General features: G+C 33.9%; 4 protein-coding genes and 1 long non-coding RNA gene across 12 annotated transcripts; 2 read left to right on the top strand and 3 right to left on the bottom strand.

The window, feature by feature from the left end:
* Positions 1 to 349: 349 nt before the first annotated feature.
* Positions 350 to 3,381, bottom strand: LOC140988003 (uncharacterized). 3 transcript variants are annotated; one of them, XM_073456841.1, is made up of 9 exons: positions 3,127 to 3,381; positions 2,353 to 2,433; positions 1,923 to 1,972; positions 1,569 to 1,646; positions 1,312 to 1,369; positions 1,186 to 1,235; positions 936 to 1,044; positions 800 to 861; positions 350 to 635 (listed from the first exon to the last, which is right to left on the bottom strand). In XM_073456841.1, exons 1-9 carry the CDS (start codon positions 3,208 to 3,210, stop codon positions 593 to 595), a joined length of 615 nt encoding a protein of 204 aa, XP_073312942.1. In that variant the 5' UTR covers positions 3,211 to 3,381; the 3' UTR covers positions 350 to 592. The 3 variants fall into 3 exon arrangements, with proteins under 3 accessions (XP_073312942.1, XP_073312943.1, XP_073312944.1); XM_073456842.1 differs by lacking the exon at positions 1,569 to 1,646; XM_073456843.1 differs by lacking the exon at positions 2,353 to 2,433.
* A 60-nt stretch (positions 3,382 to 3,441) lies between these two features.
* Positions 3,442 to 8,436, top strand: LOC140988002 (uncharacterized). 4 transcript variants are annotated; one of them, XM_073456837.1, is made up of 6 exons: positions 3,442 to 3,606; positions 3,739 to 3,806; positions 4,210 to 4,500; positions 5,629 to 5,995; positions 7,325 to 7,402; positions 7,479 to 8,436. In XM_073456837.1, exons 3-6 carry the CDS (start codon positions 4,229 to 4,231, stop codon positions 7,530 to 7,532), a joined length of 771 nt encoding a protein of 256 aa, XP_073312938.1. In that variant the 5' UTR covers positions 3,442 to 3,606; positions 3,739 to 3,806; positions 4,210 to 4,228; the 3' UTR covers positions 7,533 to 8,436. The 4 variants fall into 4 exon arrangements, with proteins under 4 accessions (XP_073312938.1, XP_073312941.1, XP_073312940.1 ...); XM_073456839.1 differs by having other exon boundaries at positions 3,444 to 3,606; positions 4,184 to 4,500; XM_073456840.1 differs by having other exon boundaries at positions 3,443 to 3,606; positions 3,739 to 4,500; positions 5,650 to 5,995.
* Positions 6,200 to 7,226, bottom strand: LOC140988004 (uncharacterized). The gene is made up of 3 exons (XR_012177258.1): positions 6,746 to 7,226; positions 6,505 to 6,662; positions 6,200 to 6,411 (listed from the first exon to the last, which is right to left on the bottom strand). It is a non-coding gene; the product is annotated as an uncharacterized lncRNA (long non-coding RNA).
* Positions 8,036 to 12,833, bottom strand: LOC140988001 (clathrin interactor EPSIN 1). 2 transcript variants are annotated; one of them, XM_073456834.1, is made up of 12 exons: positions 12,699 to 12,833; positions 12,548 to 12,596; positions 12,408 to 12,459; positions 11,396 to 11,475; positions 11,211 to 11,289; positions 10,951 to 11,034; positions 10,679 to 10,824; positions 10,393 to 10,605; positions 9,681 to 9,832; positions 9,353 to 9,546; positions 8,629 to 9,007; positions 8,036 to 8,462 (listed from the first exon to the last, which is right to left on the bottom strand). In XM_073456834.1, the coding sequence occupies exons 2-12, from the start codon at positions 12,586 to 12,588 to the stop codon at positions 8,242 to 8,244; spliced, it is 1,641 nt and encodes a 546-aa protein (XP_073312935.1). In that variant the 5' UTR covers positions 12,589 to 12,596; positions 12,699 to 12,833; the 3' UTR covers positions 8,036 to 8,241. The 2 variants fall into 2 exon arrangements, with proteins under 2 accessions (XP_073312935.1, XP_073312936.1); XM_073456835.1 differs by having other exon boundaries at positions 12,694 to 12,825.
* Positions 12,834 to 17,831: 4,998 nt separating this feature from the next.
* On the top strand, positions 17,832 to 23,527 carry LOC140988715 (vacuolar protein sorting-associated protein 32 homolog 1-like). 2 transcript variants are annotated; one of them, XM_073457766.1, is made up of 8 exons: positions 17,832 to 18,043; positions 18,139 to 18,315; positions 18,943 to 19,042; positions 19,476 to 19,561; positions 19,654 to 19,745; positions 22,401 to 22,515; positions 22,593 to 22,776; positions 23,231 to 23,524. In XM_073457766.1, the coding sequence occupies exons 2-7, from the start codon at positions 18,244 to 18,246 to the stop codon at positions 22,770 to 22,772; spliced, it is 645 nt and encodes a 214-aa protein (XP_073313867.1). In that variant the 5' UTR covers positions 17,832 to 18,043; positions 18,139 to 18,243; the 3' UTR covers positions 22,773 to 22,776; positions 23,231 to 23,524. The 2 variants fall into 2 exon arrangements, with proteins under 2 accessions (XP_073313867.1, XP_073313868.1); XM_073457767.1 differs by having other exon boundaries at positions 17,856 to 18,040; positions 23,231 to 23,527.
* The last annotated feature ends 2,490 nt before the right edge of the window (positions 23,528 to 26,017 follow it).

The raw sequence follows: 26,017 nt of genomic DNA, 5'->3' as shown, positions 1-26,017 counted from the left end.
GATATAACATATATTGGATTAGTTCAAGCCCAATGTTACGTAAAAAATTATAGATATCTTCCAAAATAAATCCACAAGAGTTCATCAAATTCTATAGAAATCTGTCACAAAACGCTACCATTCTAAAAAGATCATTAAATCTCTTCAACGAATAGACTTCACCATTCTAAAAAGATCATTAAATCTCTTTAGTCTTTAAAGAATAGACTTCACCATCTCTCATTCATAACAATGTATAAAAGAAACACATTTTAAATGTTCAAATAAAAGAGCAATACACACCTCAGCTTCGTGGGATGCAGCTTAAAATTAATTAAATTATTGAATTATGGTATGATGAAATTTAATCTGTCAAAAATAGCTTAATTTAATAAAATCTTATTTAACAGAAGATTGGACTCACTGAACATGTAGACCTCTATCTCCATTTAAAAAACTCATTCTACAATCGTAAACCAAATTTGAAGGAGTTTATTCAACAAGCGATCATAAATATTTTCATTTCCAAAATTTCATAATTGGGTTTTATTTTACATCTATAGAAGTCATTGCAGTAGCACGGAAGTCTCTCCAGATAACTTATGGACTAATCTCATTCCACATGTGAAATCCCACCACCTGTGTCTGCCCTCGTTCTGCAGAAACATCCAACAAAAGATGGTTGTGCTACAAGTTCAAAATGGAGTGAAACCAAGAAAAGGCTATGGGAGGTAGTCGTCTCTCTTCGGCGCTAATTTCAATGCCTAAATCCATCCTAGAAAATGAACAAAAAATAACAATGAAATTCATGAAAACTCACTTGTGATCCGAAGGATTTGGCATGAGTTCGTAGACAATTGTTGCGACCACATCTCTCCTCAGCTGCACAAAAATGGGATTCAAATCATGTAAGAGAAATGGATGTGATATGGACATGTTTTTGCACGCAAAAGTACCTGAGTTGCTTCTCCTTTCAACCCAATGTAACGTATTTGAGTAGTATGGCCACCAAAATTATCTGAGAAATGTAAAGTGATGTTTCCCACGCTTTGAAATCTTGAATATCTGATTCGATGTATCAATACAATAGCGACAAGTCAAACTGATGACAAACAATCCTTATGTTTGCAAGAAATGCGGAAATGTTAACTAATAAGTAAAAATAGATTAATGAATTGCCCCCCCGAGAAGCTTAGTAAACTTTACCTGGTCTGATACTCCAAAATTCCTTGCAAGTTTTCTGCCAAGTCCCACTCCTAAGGTGAGCAAATAAGTTACTTGAGTAAACTACTATGAGCACAGTCCATCCAAAAGTGTAAAACAAAAGCACACCTGCACAGGTTGCATGTTTTGTGCATCTGAAAAATCAATGCCATCCCGATTGATAAATCTGCATTTAAAAGAACATTAAGGTGTTAAAAAAACTGGGGTTGGGGACATCAATGTCTAAGTCTTAAAAGATAACTAGGGAAGCTATGACCCCAAGACTTTCTACAACCTTAGCTCATAATATCAAAAACCCGTCAGCTTAGCCACCAAATCAGTAATTAATACAAAGCAGATGTTGCTTGCACAAACAGCAAACTCACGCTCTCATTTTTGAAGGGCTAGTCCCATCAGCACCACCAACAACGGAGATGCTCTTGATCTTAACATCTGATGTAAATCTACACAGAAGATTTAGCAAAGACAAAGACAAACAAAAATTTAAGCAAAACTAACTTAGCAAGTGCTACAAGTTGCAAAAGTAAATATAGATCATGCCAACAAGGAAAAGGATGATGAACAGATCAAAATAGAAGATAAGGGCGCTATCCATACTATTTTTTTAAAAAAAACATCATGTCCTTCTGTATTATTGGCTCCATGGTTTAGTTTCTTAGTTAAAAATAAAAGGAAATATTATCAATGTGTTATTTAGGATAACAGACATCAACACTTACGGAATAAATACAATCAACTCTGGATCGCCGTAGTTGCTTTCCAGGTGACCCTGTTATCATTTAAATCAGAGTAAAATCACTGCAGGGTTAGCTTTTATGAGTGATAAAATGCACAAGGATGACAAGTAATTTTGAAAGTATAAGCCTTCATGGTGCAATTTTTTCACATCTGATCATTATACCAAATGTGTATCGCGTATATTCGAAAAATGCTCTTGTATGTCATGCAACAAAAGGGGATGGATCCATATTGAATAATACCTGGTAAATCATAATCAATAACAACAAACTAGCACTCTGTTATAAGAGAAGATGTCCAAGTTAATGCAGTTTTCTAGATCAAAAAAATTATCTTTGATACTACTGACATATATATTAAGGAAGGAAATACAGAGATCATTGCAATTTGACCTAGCCACATACTGAATACCTCTGAAGAATTAAGGCGCTGCTCCCAAGCTCTGAATACAGACTTGACACTTCCAGAAACAGCTTCATTCAATGCAGATACCTTGCGGGCAGTAAAACTTTTCATTCATTACACGCTTAAAGGGTGACATCTAATTATTATTTGATATTTTGATGCAAACGGGATCAAAACATCAATCTAAGGGTTCATGATCAAAGATTCTAGAATAAATAAGCAAAGGATATAAATGTCATATTGAAGACTAAGACAAGAAAAAGGTGCATGCTCGTTGATTTATATATGCACACAGCTTATTCAGAAAAATCCTACATAAGAACACCATAAAAGTCCTTGAAATATCTTTTATTTTTGTGGACAAACACATCACGCGTATTCACCTAGAACGGCTATTACGAGAGGTATAAAAGTTCAATTGCATAACAAGTGAAATCCAGAAACAAAAAGCACATATTTAACACAGAAACCATAAGTGTCCTGGCATTCTCATTTCTCAGTATTGGAACTAGGACAAGGCCAGATGATAGTACACAACAGACAAGTCGTCGTACACATTTGGCACGAACTTTAAGCTACTGCATTCCTAATTCGATTTGAACACTGTAAATGACATACTAGATATGATTGAAACTCACAAAAATATGATCTTTTAGACGCAGTAGTGTGTGACAACGAACAATAAAATCTCAAAACAAAAGAAATCAATAAAAGGGAACAAACAATAAAATATAAGCATGATCAAACACCTAAATACAGATCGAGGAAGAAGATTCGAACCTTAGATAGATCCACATGTTTGTAAAGAGACCAATCGGAGGAGCAATCGTGCTCCTCGCAGCTGTGATCGTGCAAGCATGCCATTTTTCGAGTGTGATTGAATGTGTGAAATTGTGTTAGGGCGAGTGATTTATGTTACATCGGTTGTTCAAATATAACACCCCAAACACCTGTTAACTCAAACCCTAGTACACTGAAATAACTAGAGTAAAGTTAACCAGGGTTGTACTGAACCCACATCCCACCGTTGAAACAGAAACAATCGACACCGTCAATTACGATGACTATAAAGGTGTTGTTTCTGCATTCTTCACAAGAGAAGGAAGAGTATTTCTTCTCTCTCTCACAAAATCTAATGCTATGGATTTCGTTTTCATAGTTTAAAGGATTCTCAATCGGAGCTCGGATTCATTGTTTTTCTCGAGGAACAGATTTGCTGAAATTTCGATCTGAAATTGCTGCATCCGTGTGTTTGAATCGGTAGAATTTGCTACGAATTCACACACTTAGAATTTGGCACCAATGAATATATTCATTTCAAACAAGAGTTGAGAAAAAAAAGAGCTGAAATTGCATTGTAATTGACCAAATATTTGGTTTCTGTAACTGCAGATTCAGAGCAATCGATTTCCAAGAGCCAATATTTACCGATTAGTGGGGTAGAAAATTGCGGTGTTCAGGTAATGATATGGTGATGATTTTGCTTTCTCCTTAACCATCTCCAAATTTCATCTACCAGAATTTCCTCGTGTTGGATTTCCGCGCAAAATGACTCATCCTCCTCTTTTTGGTGGGGTGCCTCCTCCTCTCTATATACACCTATCTCTGTGCCCAGAAACTCAAAGACCACGATCTGATTTGCCAACCACCCTTTGAGATTAGGCTCAAAGATTTTTGTTTAATTTTCCTCAAAATTTGTTCCTCCAATCCCTGCACAGATGCTAAATTCAGCGCACAAAATTACTTAAGCTAGTTCACAGAGCGTTTCATATTCATCTGTTCTCAAACTCTTGGTGGAATCTGTAAACCTCTATTTCCCTTTTGTCAATGTCATGAGGCGAATGTGATCGGATGCTTGGACAGGTGGACGAAAAGGGCAGCGATGGACGGTAATACGGCGTCGTCTGACTTCGTGCTGCAGTGGGGCAACGGGAAACGCCTTCGCTGCATGAAGTTTCAAAGCAACAGTAAAGAATCTTCTGGTTCGGGCCGACCCATGACCCGGAAAGATCTCCGGGTTATCAGGTCGGATCTGAAGAATCACAATAGCAAGGATCCGAACATTCTTCATGCTGCTGCCGGAAAGAGTCATGGCATCAACGGATATATTGATCTCCGTCTGCGGCCGGCTTCTCCTTCTCATCGAGTTTTGAGGTAAAGTACTCCTTCGGGCTTCAATCCAGTTTTTGAGGTTTTGTTTTTTATTTTTTTTAGGATCAAAATAACATGTGTGTATATATATATTTTTAGCTTATGAATATTATATATATAAATAATGATTATTAACATAAAATTTTGGTTGTAATTTTAAAATTATTATTTAAATAACGATAATATAATTATATTAAATATAACATTTGTAAATGTAAAACGTGAATTTTTGAACATTTAAAATGAATTAGATATTATAGTTTATATAAATAGATAAAATATTTTTGTAAAAATTAATTAAGGGATTCTAACCTTAATATATTAGTATAGGTATATTGGTTGTGATAGTGTTGATTGCAATTGAGTTTCAAATCCCATCTCTCTCTTTCTCTCTCTCTCACACACAATTTAGCCACTTTTATTCATACCATTGCTCCTTGCACGCATCAAGTGCATAATATAAAAAAACTTTTAATGTTAAATAAAATATTATTTTATAANAAGGTACGAGGTTAGATATATAAATTTTGTTTGGTGTTATTAAACCCTACAAAAAATTGGATTAGTAAGTGATCTCTAGTTTTCTTACATTTAGTATTTATTAGTAGTATAGCTGTTGGGATTATTTTTAATTTTTGAGAGATGAAAAGTGGTATCTTTCGGCATTCATCAATACTGTTGTTTACAAATTTGAATTAAAATTTTTAACTGTTGAAGTCGTTTTTTTTTAAAAAAAAAAAATTTTTACCATTCCAATCTCTTTTCAAATCGACCCAAATCAGAACCACACCGTCCCCCGCTTTTTCTACGCCAAATTATAACAACCCCACAAAGGTATTTCGGTTAATCTTGTCGCGGCCTTTCATTTTGTAGTAAGTTTTCGTGAAAGCATAGGATTTTTGGTGGTAAAATTTCCTGGGTGGTTAGTCTACTCTTATCTATAGCGTTTTTTTTACACGCATACCAACTTGGGAGAACTTAGGTCTCCCACAACTGAGCAGTCTAGGCTAATTAATAGTTATTAATTTATTTTTCTACGTTTCCTTGTTTGTTTGTTTTGCATTTGATGCATATTATGGTTTGAATATTTGCTCCATTCTTCTTTCTTTTAACACCATCCAATGTTAAAAGGAAATCAGAGGGTTCAATTAGTATGAGGGGTCATAGAAATGGAGTGGAGACATTTGTTTCCCCGGATAGAGGTGATAAGAAAGGTGGTACGGCCAACGAGAATAGCAACATTGATAGTAATCATCAAAATGACAACCACCACCACCAAGGTAGTGGAAGTGGTGGTTCTGGCTCATCAGAGACAGCCCAAGAAGGGAAAAAAGGGGGTGATTTGGCTGGAAGCGAAGGGAGCAATACACTGTGGCCACCTAAGTTTCTGTTAGCCTTGACAAATAAAGAAAAAGAAGAGGATTTCATGGCAATTAAAGGGTCCAAACTCCCTCAAAGACCCAGGAAACGAGCCAAGTTTATTCAGCGAAGTGTAAACGTGAGTTCCCCATTTTGCTTCACTCGATTAATATCAGTTGAAAGTCCATATTGTAAGCATTTAAATAAGCTATATGTGTGTAATATTGATGCTTCATCATTTCATGAATTTACCTTCTTGGATTCCCATTCATTAGATGAAGGTGGAGTTGTGGTGTGCATGAGCACAGGGATATACTCCCCTTTTCCCAGATGAAAACAAATATCAGTTGGTTTCAATGAATAAAATTAGCTGAAATGTTCTCTAATGCAGAAATCAGGATATAGTTTCTAGATTTCAGTATTTTGTATGTTCACCTTTGTGCAATGATCTCAGTTAAGCGAAATAAACTTTTCCTCGCTCAGACCCTCCCAGCGACCGAAGTTGTGGAGAATTTAAACTAGCGTTCTTAGTGACGAAGAAGTAAAAATCTTCTTCTGCACAAAAAACAAAAAAAAATTAATGCTTTAAACGTTGGATCAGTAATCAAGCTACTTGCTTTTGCATTAGATTCAAGCTATGATACATACTTATTTTTGTTAGGCAGAGAGGCTATCTGAGGGTTGTGACATTAATAATGCTTGCTTTGGGAAAGTGGGCAACTAGAAATCATGTAGGATAGAAGGGAGATGTTGGCATCCACTTGACCGTCTTTTATTCGTTCTTTGCTGCTATTAAGAGAAGTACTCTGCAAATAATATACATTGTTTGATTTATAAAAACTGGATATAAAATATTTGTGAAACCCATATAATTAATGGTCTATATTACATGGGCATTCCTGATGCAGCATAGACTATGGTAAGTGGTATGTGAGAATCACATCGAAACACAGATTGTGGGAAGAATATATAGGTGCAGGTTATGGGAAATGTGATAGTGTGAGAAGTCTACATGTTTGCACTGTTATATTGAGGGAATGGTATGATTGATATGGATCTATATGAAATATAAGCATGTTTATTTTGGTTTTCGTTTACTTATTTTGGAGGGAATATGCCAGCCCATGTATTGGTTCTGGTGGGAATTTCTTATCATGTTGGTTGATCCTTCTTTATTTGTTTGTTTGTCATGACATTGCGCCCACTTTGTCTCAGCGCATAAGCAAACCAACAAAGTATTAAAAAGACAGCGGGTCCATTTTATGCTTTAATGCAATTATTGTTATTATTATTATCATCATTTTATTGAATCCACGATAATATGTTATATTCCCTTCTCCCACCACCGCAGCAGTTGTGATGTTAATGAGAATTCGTAAATCTTGGAAGGTCATTATGCAATCTTGATTAATTTGATTTTTGTGTTTCGATTCTCGTTTCATTTTATTTGTTTGTTTTGCCATCGTAGTTGGTTTGCCCAGGTTCTTGGCTATGCGATCTAACCCTTGAACGATATAAAGTTCGAGAGAAGAAAGTCTCCAAGAAGGTACCCCGTCTCTCTTAATATAGTCAATAATAATATTACACCTGATTTTTTCATATCACGTATCTTTAATTTTCAGAGGCCAAGAGGTTTGAAGGCTATGGGGGGACACATGGATTCGGACTCGGAATGAATGAAGAGGGGTACATTTGTTTTTTTATAGAACGTGGGATGGTTGTATCAAAACCATTTGAATGAATGAATAGTTAATTCTTTCACGGCTGCCTTGCCTGTCTGATGAAACCATATGCAGCTTTTTTAGGCCACCGTCCTAGGCTAGTCACTATCACAATAATAAAGTAACAGCTCAATAATTAGTAAAAGTATCCCCATAAACAAAATGAATTGAATCCATCGAATCACACTTCCACTATACATATGACTGACTATGAATGCCCTTCCAATTTCTGTGCCGGACCGCATACCCAAATGGAATTTGTAAGCTTAGGCATAGTTAGGATGCACTCCTTATTTTACTTTGCAATGCTGTAAACATGATATAACATGTGTATGGGCCGATTGTTTTGAACGAGATAGGCCATGTCGTTTCTCGAGATTTCTCCCTTCTCATATATTAATAGAGCCGAAAAGAGAACAAAAAGTATTCTCAAGATGATGTGAACATACACAATCTGATGTTTTGGACAGTTTTAAATTGAAATAATAACATACCATGATAGTCAAGATTAGCGGTAATTTTACACAAACAAACGCAAGCAACAATGCGAATCATAGAACAAATATCCCATCTACGAAAGTGAAAAAATAACCAAGCGTAGAGTTTGATATGCACGGCACCTTATTCATCAATTCCCCAAAATGAGAAACGTTTAGGAAGAATTTTACTTCTGAAAGCTCCCGAATTCATATTGCTGGCTGCTAAGACTGGAGAAAAAATCATTATTGGTTGATGTCGTTGTAGCGAGGCTCGATTTACCGAGTCCTGAACCAATGCCCATAGCTCGACCCTGGTAAAATGAAGGCAAAGGTCCTTTTTCTTTTTCTTCAGATCCATCAGTCAGCCCGCCAACAATACCTACATCTGATAAGTTGACTTTCTTGGCTGCATAGATGCGACCATATACCCAAAGTATCAGTCAGTATAAACTATAATGTTTGAAAAATTGTCGGCCAGAGTTGGAAATAATTCTTAGCATGAAAATGAATAAATCGGAAAGAGGATAAGCCAATCACTTATAATACATGGGAGGTGATAAAGAAATACTTACGAGCCGTTATATTTAGGTCAATGAGTCCCCGGCTCAAAGAATCTGCCCATATTCCAGATTTAACTTGAAACGCATCCTTCTTAAGTGGAGACTTGGTTTCAAGTGAAGATCCATTTGGGTTCCCATGGCTTCCTTCACCGGAAGAATTTTGGTTGGATGCTGTTGATGAAGGATATGTGTGAGAATTGATTGAGCTAACAGAAGCAAATCCATCAAAGTTGTTCAGTGGAATCGCAGCAAATGGATCAAATGTGCTGATAGTTGCATCTGATTTTGGTGCATTGTCATCAAGCTGTGGAGCTGGTTCAGGTGTAGCAAAGAAATCCATCGGTGAAGAAACAGCGGGAGCAGGCTGCGAAGCAAATAAATCAACATTGGTCTGCAAGACACAGAAAATGCAAACCAATTAGTACGAGCGAGACAATATGCAGTACTACATATGATTGACCTGAGAGACAAGGAGCATTTCTTTTGAATTAAAATAATACAAACCTACAGAACCCCTTCCACAGAAAGCCAAATAAAGGTGAACTCTCCAAGTGAGAGAGATGAGGAGAAATAAGATTCAACAGGGCTTATGACATGAAACCTAAACTTCGATGACTTGGTAATATTTCTTTATATTTTCAAAGAAAAATACGCTGGCACTTTCTCCCAATTTTATCAAGAAGTAAGTACAACTGCACATGTAATTGTACATATGACATTGTCCACTAAAGCTCACCTGGGGCATAGGAACTTTCTCTACTTGTGGCTGGGGTGTTGCTGATACAAAAGCAGCATCAGCAAACAAATCAACCTCTGATGGATCATTTTCAGAAGTAAACTTATCCGCCGAAACGGATATTGGCGCATCTAAGAGATCACCAACAAAATTTTGACCAAACAGATACACTTGATTACTTCCGGCAGAAGGTTCTGTCAATATCGAATATATTCAACAAATAAAAGCTCCAAATCAATGAGGCGGAACCCTCGGAAAAGTATTCAACGTCTACTAATTTATGCAGCTACTCATCATCAAAATGAAGCTTGACAACAAGATTACTTACTTGCACTTGAAGTCCCCCGTGGATCAAAATCATCATCGCCATGCTTATCTGTCTGCGCAATTGAGCTTTGTGAGGTGATTGATGCAGATTTATCTGGCACGCTCGCTTTTGTTGTATTTGATGTGCCACTAGCTGTAGAGCCCTGACCCTTGCTGAAAATATTCTTGATATTTAGAGGAAGCAAACCACAGATTACATATGCAAACCAAAAATAAAGCAAATATCAAGACTAACATCATCTCTCGCACGAACTTAAGGCATATACAAATTAGTTCAAGAGAGTACAAAATAATGATCAGAAAATCAAAGCTGCGCGATACAATATATGCATGCCCTAAACCATATGACAAACTTATAGGAAACCCTCACAAGTTTTTGGAAAAAAAAAACTCAGAAATATTAAGTGGTTGACTACTTTCGGATAATACTTATAACAACAAATTATAATAGAAGAAAGAGGGGATCAAATGTGCATTGACAACGAAAAAAGGAAAATATCTCGATAAGAATAATTCAAGCAACCCAGATGAAGAAACAAAAAAACATCTTTCAAAATATTCGGGTAAAAACCATGTCATGCACCAAAAACATGAAACACACTGCAATTTCAAATCATCATGTTGGTCACCAAAAAAATCGTAGCATACTTTACGATTAGAATTGTGCAGAAATTAGAAGGGAAAAAACAGTTCTTCACAGCAACAGTGCAGACCTAGAATTACGAGAAGATTCTTTCTTTGATTTGGTAGGCTTCTCGTATTTATCTTCATCATATCGATCATTGTTCTTATAACTATCCTTGATTCTATCGCCATCGTTGTTATTACCAAAACCTCCATATTTGTCGCTGTTACTAAAGCCACCGCCACTAACTGAGGACATGCTTGACTTGTATGTTATTCCAGATGATGAAAGTCCAACATACCTACAATTGATTAAAAGATCATAAATACACCATTATTGAAACATCTATATACAACCTCAAAATATGATCTTACTTATCACGATTTTCAGCAGCTTTATTCCTCGCTTCTTGTATTTTGTCTTTGTTATTTAAAAGAGCCACAATAGTTTCTGCCTTTTTTCTCACATTAATCCCCAAATCCTTCCCACTTGGCTCAACATACTCAAAACTTGCTAGAGCCTAGAAAAAGTAAAAAAGTGAGATTGGACTCAGTAGGAATCTAACATGAAGACTTGGTATGCTAATTTTGAATTAGATAACAAGATAATGATCACATCGAAATTAGGCACGAGAGAAAATGCGTACAGATATCTGAAAAGTATGTTCTACTATGTCATCAACAGCACGTTCGGATCCGTGCGCCACCAAATACTCTATAACAGCCAAAGCCTAGAGAGGAGAATCGTTGAAATTCAGTTATCAATATTTTCAAAGATAACAAACTTGTTAAACTTGATGACAAGACAAGTAACAGATAAGAACATTGTGCAGAGATTGAAATTTTAATCATTCAAAGATGAAAAGCGTGGTAAATTCATTGCACAGTTCTTGGAAAAGATCAATACCTTGTAAACAAAACGCCAGTTCTTGCCAGTCTCTATCAATCGCGTCCAAAGAACATTCATAACCATTTGGCATTCAGTGCTGCATGATATCCCAAAGATTTTACACCAAAGCAGCCACTTTAAGAGAAACTAAGCAAGGAATAAGATTAACAATTTAAGCATGTGAAAGAGAATACAGAAAGTACAATTTCTTAGTGGCTTGTGCTATCTCTGCCAATGCAGTACCATGAGGACCCCAGGGTTCATCTTCCGTCGCATCCAAAACCTGACGTAATTAAAACAGACCAAAATATATCATGTTTTTAATATTTCTATATTTATGTGACGATAATGTGTTGAACGTGTCTTGCTTCAATGATAGGGCTGCATCACCTTGCAACTTGTACCAAGGATCCAGGCCCCAAGAGAAACTAGTGCCTTTACTGGCTATGTTCGACTGTATATGCAAGTATATTTACACACTAACCCAGAGGCAATTTTTAATTATAGAATATATGATCCACTGATACATTGAAAGCTTAACGTCGTGGTTGTTTAAATTTCAGAGTTTGCTGGTAACATGGCCAAGATGCACAAAGCAAAGACTGGAGAATATTTACAATGTAAATAAAAGTTTTTGTTTTCTCAGGCACATGTGCCAAAATCTATGTTTCATGAAAAAGGTTTGGAAAAGCAGGGAAACAGATGGACCGGAAACCCTCCACTGCGTGAGGAACATTGCATTCTATTGACTTTTAATGCTGGCCATTCTACGAGTTTGAGTTCTTGATAAAACAGGACACGAAAGACAGAGAACAAAAGCTATTTTATTGGGAACTTGAGAGATGCGAGTTCAATTGGGATCAATATTCAATGCTGCAGCTGAATTTGATGAATTTTATAGTTAAGGGAATTGGTAACGATGGGGAAAACTCTTCTCAGCATTTTATCATGTCTACGTGATAGAATAATTGGATTTCCTGCAACACATATCAAGAATACAGCAACTGTGGAACTTCAAGGTGATAATTTTGCAATTTACACCCATATTATTCGCTTATTATGACAGACTATACTAAGAATGCAAAAAAAATTTATCACGAGCTAGAAACATGAGTTATCAACGCACATAAACAAATTTAATAACCAAGTTCTTTACCAGTCGGAAATTTTAAGCAGTCAATACAACAGAAATTCCCATTAACTGAATGGTATTACCTTTTGTTCGATCTCGGGCACCTTCAACACCTTCAAATTCACCTCCCTCTTTCTGCACCACCGCACGAATATAGCACATTTGATAGCTAGAAAATGAGATCGTTAATTGAATCTTACAATAGGGGAAATAAGAATCATACATTTCACGGACAGTTTGATCGAAAACCTTCATAAAATCCATGGCTGGATCTGTGAAAATGGAAGAGAAAAAGCATAAAGAATCAGATTATGGTGAAATCCAGATAGATCTGAAAATCAATTCAATGATTCAAACGAAATAAGTTACGAAACCCCTCGGTTGATGATTCTGTAGCCGATGAAAGCTGGAAGACGATTATGTTGATAGATTGGAGCCTGTTTGGATCGAACTGCTGGGAGCCTCTGACTTCGAAACTTCACAAAGTTTTTTTTATCTATACTATTATATGAAGACATAATAATAACTACACCAACTTTTTTTTACCTGTTTTTTGTTTTTTTTTAATTTCAACACACACTTTTATTTTTATTTCAACAATTCAAATATCAATTTAGTCCCCCTATAAATTGTCAAACTTCACTTTAGTCCATCGATAAAAATAAAAAAGATTGTGTACACACGCATCGCGTGTATATAGTAACTAGTTATTATTATTATTAAGAGGTTCTATTGGTTATATATTTTTAACAATTTTTAAAAATCTAAAAATATTTGCAATCTAAATTTTTATATATTTTATAAAAAAATTAGTTGTATTTAATGTGAATTTTTGTAGAATTTTAAAAAATAATGTGATATTCAAACTTGAATTTTAAAAACTCTATAAAAATCTATAAGTATTCAAAATGTTAATAGACTTTTAATTACTACACGAAATTCTATTAAGTACAAAAATTAAATCCTAAGATATAACAATAACATGTCAAAAACATGTCTTTGATTCAACCCAAAGATTTGGCTGTACATTTAATTGAGAAATCTCTTAAATTCACGTACTTAATATAAACACTAAAATTTTCATTCTTTTCTCATCAATTTATTTTTCTTTTTATTTGTATTTTTTAAAAACATATTTTTTTTTGTTAACAAATAGTTTAAAATCAAAATTATTAACATCGTTCATTTTATATTTGGAGTTCCAACCACAAAAACTCATAAAATGTAAAATTGTATTTATTAAAATTTAAAAAAAAATTATTACATTACATAATAAAAAAAAATTATAACATTTTATTGACCAATATATTGAAAATAATAATTATTTTTAATAAGTAAAATTTAATTTTTTTTATTAATTATTATATAATATTTAATATTTAATTATTTTCTATAATTTTAGTTAATCTATATCTTGATTTTGATTATAACTCAAAATTCTTGCACATGATATTTTTAATTAACTTTAATGAATACACACACATATAATTTTATAAGTTTATCAACACACATATATAAGAATAATTATATTAAATTAAATATATTAAAATTTTATAAATTACCTTAATTACAAATATTTTAACATACTTATTATTTATTTTCAGATACACATGATTGTCTTATTTATTTTCTCTGTTTGACATATTGTCAAAAACAAAATTAATATATTTATTATACAAAAATTTATTTAAAATGAATGAAATTATTTTAATTTTAATTATTTATTAATATTGAAAATTATTGTTATGTGTTTTTAAAAATATTAATTATTTAAATAAACTTGTTGAATTGAATAATTGAAGTTTAATTGCAATAAATTTAGTAATGACTTATTTATTGTATTTCATAAAATCAATATGTAAAAAATATTATATTGAGAGATAGAAATATTTGAAATAAATAAAAAGTTATTCACGTTCAATTGTTAGTTCAAAAAATTTTAAAAAATTACAATAATAAATTACAAAATTTATATGGTTTCTATAAAAAAAAAATTTACAAATGTCAATAAAAGTCATGCAAATTAAATCTACAAGATTCTGTAAAAATCTTTAAAAATCTGTGAGGCAAAAGTAAGTAGAAATTTATCAACTCCACAAATGTTTGTTAATTAAAAAAGTCAGCAAATCTTTGCAACGAATACACCCTCTAAATTAAATTTGTTGGTTTCCATTCTTCTAAACATTTGTATATTTTGAAATCGAAATTTAATTCAATTATCGATTTTTCGATTTCTTAAATTAAAGTCTAAACTATTTCTCTTACATCATTTTTATTCTCAATTAAACTTCAACTCATAAATTTGAAATAACTTATAATATAATAAAATAACATATATATATTATCCATATTATAGATGTGAAAAATTATTAATAATAATATTTTTTATCATCCAGTGTATGAAATGTGCCCGACCAGTTCTAGGAGAAGACGGTCTCCCATTTGGGAGATAAATCCGAATGCAATCACAATCTATATGCACTCATAATAGATAATTATTTTTCTATTATCCAGGATTGATCGTTTTCCAAATCTTTTGGAGTAATTTTGTCTTACAAGACATCAAGTTTATTCGAACTCATGACGCTCTTGCTTTTGATATTGTCCAAATGATCTCTCCCACTGCGTCATGCCTATGGATTATTGATTATAACTTCATTACAATATAATGTTGGAAAGTTTTGAGCTTAATGAATATAAATTAAGCAAAGAAAAATACAAAAAAAAAAAAAAAAAAAAAAAAANCCGAAAAATACGAAAAGAAACATTCTTGAGAATTTTTCAAGCAACAGAGGAAGCGCCACATGAGAGGCCAAGAAGGGGAGGTGCTTGTTGCATGTGAAGGGCACTCAGGAGCCACTAGAGACGCATTAGCACCTCCATGTGCCCAGGGAAGGCGCCCATATGCCTCCAGAGGTGCCTCAATGCCTTCTTACGCGCAACCCAAGTTAGAGGTAGGCGCCTGAAGTATTGTTTAACTACAGTAGCGAATTTTCCATTATCCAATGTATCCAAATGTTGTCCCATGGATGCATTTCATCTGACTTTTGGAGGATGAAGAGACATTTCAATACTGAAAAAACTTACATGTCCCCGCATATTGATAACTTTACACATCATAAAATGTCAACCAAAAAAATCACTTGAATTCTGAAAAATTATGCATACACGTTTGCATTCATTTTGTCTACATTTCTTACTTCCTAAAAGAAAGATAATTTATATCATTATCTATTATAGAATTTGAAACAAAAGAAGTTTTATCTAAGGAGAAGATTGTCACGCACCGAAACGCTAGAGCGAGACTGAAATGTCCTACTTTTTTTTTTAAATCAAAAACTCGAAAATTACTAAATAAAATAACTTAACATTTTCATATATCATAATAAATTAACAATTTAAAATCTCAAGTGCCCAAAAATCTCTAAATCGTCAACTAACCAAAAATCATACATCGATCTTTAAAAGATTAACTAACAATAAAATAAAGCATGAAAATCTCTAATAAAATCATTAACAATAATCTTTTAAATATTTTATCTATCAAGCTAGTGCGAAAAATAAATATCCCTTGGGAGTGTACTGTCGCACTCGATTCACTCAAGCGTCAGCGCCTCCTTATATCATCAAATCCTGCAACATTCAAACCTAGTGAGTCTAAGGACTCAGCACGTTCTAAACATGAGTAGTAAGTAATACATATACAATCACATGCAATAAAATCATACTTTTATTTTAAAATAGCTTTTAAGCATAAATAAATCGTAAATCGTAAAATCATTTTAATCGTAAAGCTTTCAATCATTTATCATTTTAGGTGAAGTTTGATCCTTGAAAGTGACTAGTATTTATCCTCTGGTTGACTGATCAGTCTTCAGTTCCACATGGCCCATGGAGACGGGCACTGGGCACCGTCATGGAAATGCAATCGTCGGGCTCCCTCTGAGGCCTTTTCCCTTAAGTGGGCTCCGTCTGGGACCTTCTCCCTCACGGCATTCCCATAAAATTGTAAGTTCACCGCTCCTTTTTAAAACGGATCCCCACATATCCTCTATCTTTTGTCACAGTCAATTTACATCCCTCAAAATATTTTTTCTTTCTTTTTAATCATAAAATATCGTGTCATTTCCACATTTGTAAAATAGCATTTTTAATAGTAAAAATTGCACAGCTTTACCATAAATCATGAAATTCCATATTTTCAACATAAACATTTTAAAATATCATTTATCATGCGTTATGATTCTTCGGGGCACTGCCAAGCCATTCGTAATACCCGGGACGCAAATGATCATTTTCCTCTTGGAACCTAAAATTCTCGATTTTGAATTTTTCTTACTTTTATTGACTCGAGCTTATCCCAAATCATCACATAAGCTTAAATTTGTCCTCTAGTATTTTTCTTAGACGTAAACCGAGTCTTTCGATTTAATAACTTGATGACTAAACCATGACGCGTTTTTAACTCGAATAAATTCAAAACTTAATATTTTCTTCCCAAATTTTAAACATAAACTTTTCATCTCTAAACTTAACATGATACCTTAAAATAAACCCATAAACATTTTTTAGACGTAAAATTAAGTTCCTCAACTAATTTCCCAATTCATTTTAAAACTCAACCGTACGTCTCGATTTTAACCCGAATTGACTGAAAACTTAACCAAACTTGAACTATAGCTTATTCACACCTAACCATACCCTATGCAACCCAAATCAAGCCAATTAAAATACTCGAGCGAGCCTAGGAAGTTGCTGGAAAATTCTTGCCATTGGTTCGAAAACCCTAACTTGGCACAACCTTGAGTTCCTTCAAGCCTAGGCCCTAACCATCATGTCCAGCCCCTAACCAACCATCCTAGGACCTAGATTGAACCCTAGACTAGCGCTACTAGACCAAGCCCTACAGCCCACGCACGACCACAGCCATCAACCCATCAACCCCAGTTTTACGCGACCCACACTTCAAGCTACAGCCCTAAGCCTTGCACCATCCTTCCTCCAAGCCATCTAGGACCATGATTAGACTCTACTAGGACCCATGAACATGTCCCAACAGCAGCACATGTCATGCATCAGTTTTCTTAACGAAGGATTACTTCAAGTATTTTTCGCTTGATTTAAAACCAAACTCGATTTAATTTATCGGTGATTTCATTCTTAGAACACGAGCTATTGTAGCTTATTGATTTATTGTGGTTGAAGCACCGCGAAGGTGCCGAGCACACGATCCATCAATTGATATTAAATTTATTGTGGTTGAAGCACCGCGAATGACATTTTAAAGTGGATTGGTTGGGTAGGATTTAATTATTTTTGTGGGGGCGTTTATTTTAATATTTGCATTTAAATAATATAAGGGAAAAAAGGTAAAATGTGGGCAACAAGGAGTTGAAACTAAAATTTAAGCTTTATCCGCTACCGATTCACAAAATTTATTACATGTGGACTGGATCTTAATTGAAAGATGATATGATGGATTTTTCCTAAATTTATCGATTTTTAGTTATATTTTGTTAAATTATCGGTTATTTCGGTTCAAAGAACCAATGAGTTGTAGTGGGGCCCATATCCAGTCACGTTAGCTAACTCCTAATCTCCTCTGCCTTCCCACGACCGAGTTATTGTTTTGAAATCCATTCTCAACTCAATTCAATCAATTGATTGAAATGCGGGAATCAAAGCCAGTTATGCTATCCCTTTTCGAATTCTATGCGTGGTAGTTCCTTGGCTGCGCAGATTTTTCAACGTTTACATATACAATTGTCCGTTATTTGTAAGAATCTTGGCTAATCCGATTGCTGGTGTTTGCAGATCGAAGTGATTTCGCGTTAAATTTCAGCGCAGGATTCGAGGAATTGATTTTTTCCCCTGATTTGCGTATACATTATTGTCTGTTTGGAATATTAATTGTTCAATATGTTCTCGCGACTTTTCGGTAAGCCCAAGCAAGAGGCTAATGCTTTGGAAACCCTAGACAAGCTAAATGAGGTATACTTTTTTATCCGTGATCTATTTATTAACTTCCTTCATCTTTGTTATCGTTTTGTTTTTTAATTATGCGAATCTTCTGTCGGGTTGAGATTTTTTGGGTGTAATAACAGTGCTATTGTGATGAATGTTATTATCGTTCTTGTGTAGTTGACATAGTTGAACATAATAAATGCTTCTGTTAGCCATTTGGTGGAAACTATATCAGTTTGCGTTATAATTGCTGTGTTTTTGTTGGGTTTTTTTGCTAGAGATGACAGGTGATCGCTCTGAAGCCAATAAATAAATTGCAAATTTTATGTGCAAGTTTTCTAAAAAATCAAGTTTCCCTCCCCTAAATTGTATTCGGTCCCTTGTGTTGCCTCCATCACAAATCCTCGGTCTTCCCCTTGCATTTTGGGTTCCACCTACTTTTGTAGATCAACCGCCTCTGTTAAGGAACATTGTTCAAAGAAAGTAATCCAACTCCATTGATTTCAAGGCATGTTCCTATGTGGGTGAATGTGTTCCGTATTCCTGAATTGGCCCTTTTTTGGACATTTTTTTGATGACTTAATTCTTTCTGAATTTATTTAATCATTCCTGTGATTCCGTGATCTCTAAGTAGTTGCTTGCGGGATGATGCAGACTCTTGAGATGCTGGAGAAAAAGGAGAAAGTTCTATTGAAAAAGGCTGCTGATGAAGTAGAAAAGGCGAAGGAGTTTACTAGAGCCAAAAATAAAAGGGGTATGGTTGATTGATGAGAGCTCCTTGGAGGTTCTCTTGCCTCTTACCCAGTTTACCATCTTTTCAGCCTGAAAGTTTTAGAATTTTGTGTTTTCACTCTCCTGTTTATTGTTAAATAAATTTAATATGCTGGTCATATCCCCGATTACTTTAACTTTCTTTTTATAACAAAGAACTTTGCGTGAATTATGGTGATTTTTTAATGTTGTTTTGTAGTCCTATATGTTGTCACATATTCTGTTCTTATCATGGTGCCCTTCAATATTCCATCCCTTAATCTTCCCTCGCATAGTCCATCAATGACAGGTTGTGGTTGGGCTTGAATAAATCATCTGCTTTTCCTAACTTTATAAGTATGTTGTCTCAACATTTTATAATTAGATATTAACTTGTCTGCTTTCTCACTGCTTTCCTGCTTTCCATATATGTACAGCTGCAATACAATGTTTGAAGAGGAAAAGACTTTATGAGCAGCAAGTTGAACAGCTTGGAAATTTCCAGTTGCGTATTCATGATCAGGTACTCCTGAAAGTTGCATAATATTCACGCAGATTCTGTTTCTGCAGTTGATGTGGCTCTGTTACTAAACTGAACCTGCACCTTTGTTGCAGATGATAATGCTGGAAGGTGCAAAAGCTACAACAGAAACTGTGGATGCTTTGAGAACTGGAGCAGCTGCGATGAAAGCCATGCAGAAGGCCACGTAAGTTGCTTATTACCCTGTAAACCATTTCGTTTAATAAAAATGGGCTTAATCGTGATTACAGAATTTTGAACCATGCAAAAGTATCAAGAAAGACAAACATGATTACTATAGGAACATAAAGAAATGATACTGTGGGTCCGGAGTTGTAATATAATCATTATCAACTTATAGTAGTGGAAGCGTGTACTATTCTTGACTTTACAAAGATAACTAAAATACAAATTCAATAGAAAATTCACGGTCTTTCTAAGCCGACATTTCCATTCTCAATTTTTTTCCTATTCGGAGACCTGTAATCTTGTATCTGAAATTTACAATAAATAGAAAGAAAACAGAGGTTAAAGTCTTTGGGGATTTAGTCAGGAAATAAACTGGACTTATATATAGGTAACAAATCGAACAATAATATATCAGTGCAATATTTTAATATGAGATGACATGTATCAGTAGTAATGTATCGTCACAAAATATCTTGAAAAATCAAACGCAGTGACTGTTCAGGACTCTGAAATGAATATCGTGGGCTAAAGAGGTGATTCACACCAACATTCGGTGTATCACTTTTCCCTATGTACCTAAGTAGGATTCGTACAATCGATAATTTACTTGCCAAGGTGAACTCACATTTTCGGACCGAAGTCACGTTCATACGAACCATATACTAGGTTTTAAAACCGTTGTTCATTGGACTCACATTTCCGGGCCGAAGTCGCGTTGTCCAATTGACTAGCAATCTTGTACATTGACCGTTGTCCAGGGCTCCATTCATTCAGTCATTCAATAAGTAATAGCCGATTGGTAACCAGTCAGGAATAAATAAATCCAGAAATTCAGTATAAAGCACAATATGACCAATAAAATGAGAAATACACAATATGATGCAATATATATGAATAAATCGGTAGTTATGAAACTTTCCTGTAAATTCCGGCCAAATTTCAAACTCTATATTGAAGAAATTTGTAGAAATTCTCACGATAGAAAAAACCTCATATTGGTAAAGTAATTTACTTTTCGTCTGGATTTCAATCTCAAGCTAAGATAATTTCCTATAAATATAATTTGAGTTATTTTACATCGGTCATGATTGGTGGAAGGTATGAATCTTTTAAAAATCATTTTTGTACAAAATTTGTATGGGTAGTTTTGGTTAAAACTTTAAAAATTCATAGCAATTAAAATACATGTTCAAAAATCACCAAACTTTTAGTGCATAAGTGATCGGCCGTCGATATGTCGACCATCGGAGTGGGGCACAAAATTTACGCGCGGTCGGAAATTTTACGGTGGATTGGTCTTGGCTTGATCTACATCTTTTATGTTTTACATGTTTTCAAATTCGAATTGCATAACAGATTTTGAAAAATTAGAATGACTTTGAAGCTCATTTAGGACGACCAACAACAGTACTTCCCGTGACTGTGGAGATAATCGGCTGGCAAATATGTGAACTAGGAAACATTTTGCACACTTTTTATTTTAAAACCGAATTGAAGTTCGTTCAAGAAGAAAGGGTAAATCGAGCTTGAATTGGCTACCTGAAACACAAGTTTCTGGAATTTTCCAGAAGCTGTTCTTCTTGATTCTTGAATTTCTGGGCAAAATCGGTTGCTGATATCGATACACCTTCTATACACTTTGATTTATGGGTAGACAAGGATAAACTTTTTGGGATTTTTGGAGATGGTTTGGTAATTTTCCCCATATTTTTCACTATTTTTGCCCCTCTCTATTTGTGATCTAAAACCCACGAAATTCAAAAGATTTTTGTGATGAAATACATCATATGAGAGCTATTTATAGTGGAGAATGAAGGAGAGTGAGTCATCTACCCTTAGCCAAGTGTTGACCCTATCTTGGTGATACATTTTCCATTAAATTATTGACATATTTTTCATTAAATTGGTAATAGACAATTTTAAATTAATTAATATTTTATTGAGTTTTATTTAATGTTTTTATATTATATATATTATTTTTATTTATTTATTTATTTAAGTTATAATATTTTAGAAAGCATTTTTTTGTGTTTGTAGTGTTCAATTCAAATTTTATTTTAGAATAATAAAATTCATTTCATATAAATAACTTATTAATACTATTCATATGTTTTTTTATTTATTTCATTCCAACCCTTTTAGACATTAAGTAGACATTAAGTTGATTAATATGTCGGAAAAATTATTTATATATGTCAAATCTTTTGCTAGAATAATTAGTTTTATATATTATTGTTGTTCGTTGTTGTTCAAATCCATTGGGTTAAATTTTGACTAATCACTTCAAAATTTTGTCGGAAAAATTATTTATATATGTCAAATCTTTTGCTAGAATAAGTAGTTTTATATATTATTGTTGTCGTCGTTGTTGAAATCCATTGGTCAAAATTTTGACTAAACACTTCAAAATTTTGGGGTGTTACAGATAATGTATTGTTTTGAAGCCGAGCAACTTTTAGTAACAATCAGTCAAATTAAGACAGATTCTTGAATGCTTTGTTAATTTCTGGGTTGATGTATCGGTGGAAGAAAAACAGATACCTGAGTAACGCCCATCTCTTTGATGTTGGTTTGGCCTAGGAACATCTCTAAAATGGTCTTTTAAAATTAGGAATTTATTTATCATTTTCCTCACTGACTTTCGCTGTTTCAGTAACATTGATGATGTGGACAAAACAATGGATGAGATCAATGAGCAGACAGAAAATATGAAACAAATTCAAGAAGCATTGTCTGCACCTATTGGCGCTGCAGCTGATTTTGACGAAGTATTCATTGCTCTGATTACCTCTTATGTTCAATGTTTTGATTGAAGAGAAGATATCTGACTTGTCTCTTCTCCTAGGATGAATTGGAGGCTGAGCTTGAAGAACTTGAAGGAGCTGAGCTTGAGGAGCAGCTCCTGCAACCTGCGACAACAGCTCCTGCTGCTGCTGTTAGAGTTCCTGCCGGAAGGCAACCAGTAAAGAAGATTGAAGATGATGATGATGAACTTGCTGAATTGCAAAGGGAGATGGCCCTTTGAAGAGGTTCTTTTCTGACCTTCGATGCCACTTGTTCGTTGTGCCTTTTATTTCAATTCAAGTTGACTCTCTGGGTTATGGTTTTAAAAAAAATTGACTCACTGGGTTATGGTTTAAAAAAAAAAAATTTGACTCTCTTGTTTCATTAATTTGCTTGTGGAAAAAAAAGTGAAATAAAGTGTGGGGGATCTTAATGTTATTTTTTGAGCTAATAATGATTTCTTTAAGAGTGCATTTGGATTGAATAATTCGAAATCTAGAATTTCAAATCCTTGTCACCTAATTGATTTTAGTTGTTTTATCGAAATATAAGGAGATATAAAATTCACCCGACCTAATTTTAAGCGTCTGCATGAATAACTATAACCAATTTTAAATTCACCAAGCATTAGACTAGTTTAAAATTATCAAATCCCTCCTAGAAATTAGTTTGCGGAGTTAATTGCCTGTCATCTTTCAGGTTTTGCTACTAAAGTCGGGTGTACACTATGTTGGTAATCAAATCATGCCATGAGCTGCAGTCCCCGTTGTCAGACCTGAATTGGTCATTCTGGCATTTAATGGTATCCGGTGAGTGAAGAATTATATAGATTTGTGTTCCAGTTGTGGGTGGTGGGCTTTCACGTATATATATTTATATATGTTGACCCTAAAAATTAAAATCAATGGATGTGAGGGTGACACTTTTATCATGCATTTTTTTTACTGAAGAAAAAATAGTTGCTCTGGACCAGCTGCAGTATGGATAATAATAATAAAGAAGTGGTAGATCAGATGTGGAAAGAAGTACGCCGGGTGTTGGATCATTTTAAGAATCACCTCGCGTAAATCTAAATACATCGAAGTCCGACTCACAACTTGTACTCTACTTCTTTAATTGAGATAATTCTGTTTAGCTTTCGCTAGAAACAACTAACTTCGAAGTTTCTATTCTCTGCTAGTCAGTCAATAGGGCCAAAGCATAACAAAGTAACTATGCACTTAATTACATGACCACATCATAAACTAAGGATAAAGATTTTAGTAGTCATATGATCCAAGTAAACAAAAATAACACATTACATGTACAAGCCTCATTAACTCGTATGACCGACCCAGTTGACAACAACACATATAGTATTGTTCGTACAGGTGCAAATCATTTTTTCCGGTCATACAAGTTTTTAATTAATTAATTATAATCAAAATATATCAAAAACTAGATTGACGTTAATAACGATGTCCTCAAATTTTTGTAATATTAATAATTGAAAAAAGCCTGAAAATTTATTGTGCATAAAATTGCAATTTTTATATTATATTCAACTTAAGAAGAATATTTGAGATTTCTTGGTAATTGGGTTTCTGGCTCAACCTCAAATGTGTCTTCATCTTTTCCTTCTTCACAATCATGTGAGCGAGCATTCTCAATTTCCACTCAATTTTCTTCATGGTTACAAATTACAATACTTATCAATTGCTCTCTGTCTTCCTATTTTGTGATGGAAAATTTGCCAGAAACTTGATTCCTGTTTGTGATTAATGGGTTTGATCTTTATCAGTAAGTTGGTTTGGTAGAATGATGGACTTTTAAATGTCAAAGTCGAAATGGGCCGGGTTTGGGCATATTAAATGGGTTTTGGGGGCGAGTCTCGTGTCCAATTTTTAGACTATTTCAGGAATAAATTTTTCAGACCCACCAAATTTTGAGTATAAATAAATATATGGTTATTCTTCAACATTGTCATACAACAATCTAATTGTTACATTACTAAATTTCTCTACACTTAATATCCTATTTGGTATATTTACTACACATTCAATAAAATTTATTTCAATGGTGCGTCTTCAAACCGTAAGGTCGGTGATGGTGTGCCTCGAATGACTTTGGAATTTCTACATTTCCGATTTTGACAAAGCTGAACCCGACCACGATAGAAAAATTCAAAGTATGTGGAAAATTATTACGTGAAAGAAGATATGGTTATGATCGAAAACAACTAGTCATTTATAACGGAATTAGATATAAAAAATTTCTTCTTCCTATTGAAACTCAAAGTATTTTAATTTTTTTGCCTATTTGGTTTGATTAATAAAAAAACCGAACCGACATTATTTTAATTAAATATAAGATTTTTATGAAATATGAGTTATACAGCTGGGTCTTTAAATATCATTTAGTCTCCTCTCTTTTAGTCTCGCCTATTTATTATTGTATTTTATTGTACTCGTCGATTGTTTTATAAAAGTCGGTATATATATTTCGTTGTTATTTTTTGTGATTTTATACGATTTTTTTAAGTCTCATGAAATCATTTTTTGTGCCACAAGCAAAAAAACTGGAGATGAATACAAATTTGATGTAAGCTTCAGTGCACGATTACAAAAGATATCGATCCACACTTCTCCTTAGATCTCTGCTTTCTAGCTCCAATCCCCTTTCTCTCGTGGTGTTTAGATAATTAAAGTAAAGATTGTAAAGAAATGTGTCACATATGTTAGGATCAAACACTTACTACTAGACCAAAATGTATATCTATTAATGGTAAAGGTAAGGGAAAGAACATCATTCCCGAGTTTGAGGATCATAATTTTTCTTCATTCAATGTTGATGACTATGATTTTTATTTTTTTATGAGGAGCAACAACAAGAAAAAAGAGGTGGTCCAAAAACACACCATCATCTAATTCAAGAATGCATGAGCAATCCGACGACGCCTAAAACTCGAGTGGTGCCTTATCACACATATAATATATTCACCAAATATTTCGAAAATGTGAAGCTTTCCTCCGGTGATTTGCGAACCAATTGATAATTATTGTTTGAAAGTTTAAAAATAACAATGAGGAGGTGATTATGGAGTTTTAACGCGACACATCAAGAAAAATCATCAGGTGAAAATTGATATTGATCGTTCTCAAACTCAAATGGCGACATTCTCGTCTCAAACAAGTAACGATTCCTAATTATTCCGAATCTAAATTTAGAGAAGTAACAACTAGATATTGTAAGATTTAACAACTTTCTTTTAGTTTTTGTGATAAATTATGTTTTGAAAATTGGTTTTCAACAAGAGCAAAGCCTTCTATTAAGCTTATCCAGTATCCGGCGAAATACATTAAAACACAAACTTAAAAAATTAGTAGTTAAACCCAAAAATAATTAATTAAAAAATTTGCTAGTTTAAATAATAAATTTTGATTGTGTTCGGATATTTTGAGTGATCATTGACAAAGTTGTTCATACGTGAGTATTAATGTCATTGGA

Source organism: Primulina huaijiensis, chromosome 11 (genome assembly GCF_012295235.1).
Source record: "Primulina huaijiensis isolate GDHJ02 chromosome 11, ASM1229523v2, whole genome shotgun sequence".
Lineage (NCBI taxonomy): Eukaryota > Viridiplantae > Streptophyta > Magnoliopsida > Lamiales > Gesneriaceae > Primulina > Primulina huaijiensis.
The sequence above is the reverse complement of the archived record's forward strand: the minus strand, read 5'-3'. Positions and strand labels throughout refer to the sequence as shown.

Excerpts from the sequence above, each read along its gene's own strand:
- LOC140988003 (XM_073456841.1), bottom strand. The coding sequence starts at position 3,210 with ATGGCATGCTTGCACGATCACAGCTGCGAGGAGCACGATTGCTCCTCC. Across the intron at positions 1,370-1,568 it reads AGCCCTTCAAAAATGAGAGC|ATTTATCAATCGGGATGGCA; the intron begins GTGAGTTTGCTG and ends TTTTAAATGCAG. Across the intron at positions 636-799 it reads CCAAATCCTTCGGATCACAA|AACGAGGGCAGACACAGGTG; the intron begins GTGAGTTTTCAT and ends ATGTTTCTGCAG.
- LOC140988002 (XM_073456837.1), top strand. The coding sequence starts at position 4,229 with ATGGACGGTAATACGGCGTCGTCTGACTTCGTGCTGCAGTGGGGCAAC. Across the intron at positions 5,996-7,324 it reads TTATTCAGCGAAGTGTAAAC|TTGGTTTGCCCAGGTTCTTG; the intron begins GTGAGTTCCCCA and ends TTGCCATCGTAG. Across the intron at positions 7,403-7,478 it reads AGAAGAAAGTCTCCAAGAAG|AGGCCAAGAGGTTTGAAGGC; the intron begins GTACCCCGTCTC and ends TTTAATTTTCAG.
- LOC140988001 (XM_073456834.1), bottom strand. The coding sequence starts at position 12,588 with ATGGATTTTATGAAGGTTTTCGATCAAACTGTCCGTGAAAT. Across the intron at positions 12,460-12,547 it reads GATCAAACTGTCCGTGAAAT|AAAGAGGGAGGTGAATTTGA; the intron begins GTATGATTCTTA and ends GCGGTGGTGCAG. Across the intron at positions 11,035-11,210 it reads ACTGGCGTTTTGTTTACAAG|GCTTTGGCTGTTATAGAGTA; the intron begins GTATTGATCTTT and ends TCTCCTCTCTAG.
- LOC140988715 (XM_073457767.1), top strand. The coding sequence starts at position 18,244 with ATGTTCTCGCGACTTTTCGGTAAGCCCAAGCAAGAGGCTAATGCTTTG. Across the intron at positions 19,562-19,653 it reads AGTTGCGTATTCATGATCAG|ATGATAATGCTGGAAGGTGC; the intron begins GTACTCCTGAAA and ends CCTTTGTTGCAG. Across the intron at positions 19,746-22,400 it reads AAAGCCATGCAGAAGGCCAC|TAACATTGATGATGTGGACA; the intron begins GTAAGTTGCTTA and ends TCGCTGTTTCAG.